We start from the raw sequence: 3231 nt of genomic DNA on the forward strand, positions 1-3231 counted from the left end.
GGTACTTTCGGATTTTACCTTATTATTATGGTTCAAATTTTTATTAACTGTGATACATGGAAGGGAGCGGGACGCTATGTCAGGCCTGTAACCGCTATGATTCGGTTAATAAAGTTCGATAAGGTGGTGACTTTTACATTTTCATATTAAGTGAGCTCAAATTAAGGATTGAAAATTGTAAAGTCACGCATATATGAATCAAGTGGGAGATTGTTAGAAATAATTTTATTCCTAACGTTGATTCATATAATTAAGGTGTCATGCTCATATGAATCAGTGGGAGACTGTTAGAAATAATTATTTCCTAACAATGATTTATATAATAAAGGTTGTAATTCCATAAGGTACTCACGTTGATGATCAGTGATGTGTAAAAGCGGAATTACTGGGTGAAATTCCCTCCCTCTCATTCTGTTAAAATTTAAGTTTATAAGGGATAAAAGATGTATAATGGATAAGGTTATGGGTTTCACAATCCTAAAGGGATTTCTATTCCTAAAGGAGGTCACATTTCTAAAGGGATTTCTATTCCTAAAGGAGGTTCCCCATTCCTCTTGAAAGAGGGTTTCTCATCACATCTATAAATACCCAGGAAAACTCTAGGGATCTGAACAATTTCAAATCTCTAAGATTTCTAGTCTCCGTATCATCAGGAGGTGATTAAGGTATACGGATCAGAGAGGTGAAGCATTATATTCTTGATTCATTCAATTTAGAGATTACATCTTCAATGGAACCAAGTAAGTTCTATCTTTTCTATTTAATTAAAAGTCCATGATCATGAACATTGTTTAGTTGATTGATTTGATTTACATGCGGTCATTGTTAATTGTGCTTCCGCATTTAAGTTATAGCGCATAAAGGATTATTTAACAGGGGTTTGGTAGGGTACCCAAATATCAGCATGTATAAGATCAAAACAGTTAGCTGAGATATTAGAACTAGGTTTAAAAGGCAATCTTCTTTGCTTGAAAAAATGACAACAATCACATATATTTGTCTTGTCATTACAGATTCTATTATCAACAGATTGTAGAATTCTAATTTTGCCTTCTGAGGCATGTCCCAACCTAGCATGCCAAAAACTACAGCTATTTACAGCAGTTTTACAAAGAGTGACAGTATTGAATCAAGCTGATAGAGTCCTCTCTTCAATTCAGCCACACCAATCATCCTCCCAAGGAGTTGATCCTGTATAACACAGTGGTTAGAATGAAATATGATGCTATATTTGGATCTTCTTGTGAGTTCACCCAAGGAGATTAAGTTGCAGTGGAAGATAGGTACACAGAGAACATTGAATAGAATTAAATCTGCTGATAATTGAACTGTCCCAATATGGGAAACTTGGGCTTGATGTCCATTAGGTAAATCAACAGACACTCCCTGGACCTTCTTAGGATTTTGTAACAAGTTTGATCTACACACAATATGATGTGTGGCTCCACTGTCCAAGATCCATATGAATTCTGATTCTGTCAAGGTATTGCAAGAAATAGTATTCTTACCTTCCAATCTTGCATCTGGGACAAAGTTTGCAGCTATAGTATTGGCTTGGGGACCAGTTTGAAGAGGAGAGCTGACGCGTTTTGCTTGATGCATGAACTCAAGAAACCTCTTGTAATCTTCTTGATTGTAAGAACAGGACTCAGTTTCTATACTGCCATGTTCTTGTGGGTTGGACTGCACTTGGTTAACAGTCCCCACTCCTTTGTTTCTTGGCTTCCACCCAGGAGGGTATCCATGCTTTTTGTAGCACTTTTCAATCGTATGACCAGTATAACCACAGAAGCTGCACACTGGCTTTTGCTTCTGATTAGGGAAGAACTTCTTGTTCTCATGTTTTGTAAAAAAGACCCCAGCTCCTGCCAAGCTTTCATCCACAGTGCTGGAATTCTCACTAATTTGCCTTTCTTGTTGTGAGACCATGGCAAAGGCCTCTCTAACATTGGGCAATGGCTTCATCAACATAATTTGTCTCTTGGTACTATTGAGACTGTCATTTAGGCCAATGAGAAATGATGACAACATGTCACTCTCTAATTGTGCCCTAATTTTTTCAGACATCTTGCTACCACATTCACAGCTAATTGGTATACACTCACAAGAAAGAGCAGGCCTCAAGACAAACAGCTCATCCCATAGCAGTTTTAACTGAGTGAAGTAGTCATTCACAGAGGAGGTACCTTGCTTTGTTCTATAGATCTCAGATTTGATCTCTGCAATGCGGAACAGGTCTTGTTGACTAAAACGCTTCTTCAGATCTCTCCATATGCCCTCAGCAGTGTTAATCCAAAGTATGCTTCGTCCAATGGTGGGAGAAACAGCCCTGAAGATCCATGATAGGATCATGGTGTTGCATTGATCCCAGTAGAAGTACTTGGGATCTGCTTTGTTGGGAATTGCCAGGGTTCCATCAAGCAGTACCATCTTGTTCTTCGACCTCAATGCCATCTCCATGGCCCTTGCCCATGGATGGTAATTGGATCTGCCCTCTAACTGGACTGTTACTAGTTGCAGTGAAGGGCTCTCATTGGGATGAAGATAGAGAGGATCAGTCCGGTCTTTGGGATCATAGGCTGCAAAGATCGAAGCTGGTATGGTCCCTGCATTCCCGGCTGGATTAGCTACTGCTGAACTGGTTCCTGCCATTTGAGGACGAATCAATGGAGTCTGCCAAGCCATGCACTTAGATGTGCTCTGACACCATGTTGGATTTATCAGTGAGAGGGTGATAAAGGAAGATGGAAAGAAGAAAGGTGTATTGAATGAAGAAGAATCAAAGAACGTGTTTTACAGGGATGAAAGATGTACCTAATATACAAGCTAGTTAGGAAGATAACAAACTTAACTAACTAACTAACTTTTCTTGCTTTGACTTCTTGCTTGACTTGCTATATGTGTTAACAAACCTCAACAACCGTACACGGCTAGACCTTAAACTTCTCAATCTGCTATATATGCTTAGTCAGACTTCAAATTCTACACTTGAGGCAATGATGTAGAAACAAGTGGATGAGCAGTTGCGATTGGAGCAAGATAAAAATTGAATAATATGTGTCGTGCTTATCAAAGAGTTACTAATAAAGTTAGTTATTTGGTTTTAAAAAAAAAAGTTAGTTATTTATTATCTCCCAGATCCAAAGGCGGTTTTCGTTCTGATTTGGGTTGGTTTCACAGTGGGCATCGAGGCGGGTGTGATGGCGTTGGATATGAATCGATAGCTAGCGG

General features: G+C 39.0%; 1 protein-coding gene across 1 annotated transcript; it reads right to left on the reverse strand.

Moving 5' to 3' along the window:
- Positions 1-1095: 1095 nt before the first annotated feature.
- LOC109166032 lies at positions 1096-2685 on the reverse strand. The gene has a single exon (XM_019314915.1). The coding sequence runs from the start codon at positions 2683-2685 to the stop codon at positions 1096-1098; it is 1590 nt and encodes a 529-aa protein (XP_019170460.1).
- Positions 2686-3231: the final 546 nt, after the last annotated feature.

Source organism: Ipomoea nil, unplaced genomic scaffold (assembly GCF_001879475.1).
Source record: "Ipomoea nil cultivar Tokyo-kokei standard unplaced genomic scaffold, Asagao_1.1 scaffold3084, whole genome shotgun sequence".
NCBI lineage: Eukaryota > Viridiplantae > Streptophyta > Magnoliopsida > Solanales > Convolvulaceae > Ipomoea > Ipomoea nil.

Coding starts and splice junctions, on each gene's coding strand:
- LOC109166032 (XM_019314915.1), bottom strand. CDS start 2,685: ATGGCTTGGCAGACTCCATTGATTCGTCCTCAAATGGCAGGAACCAGT.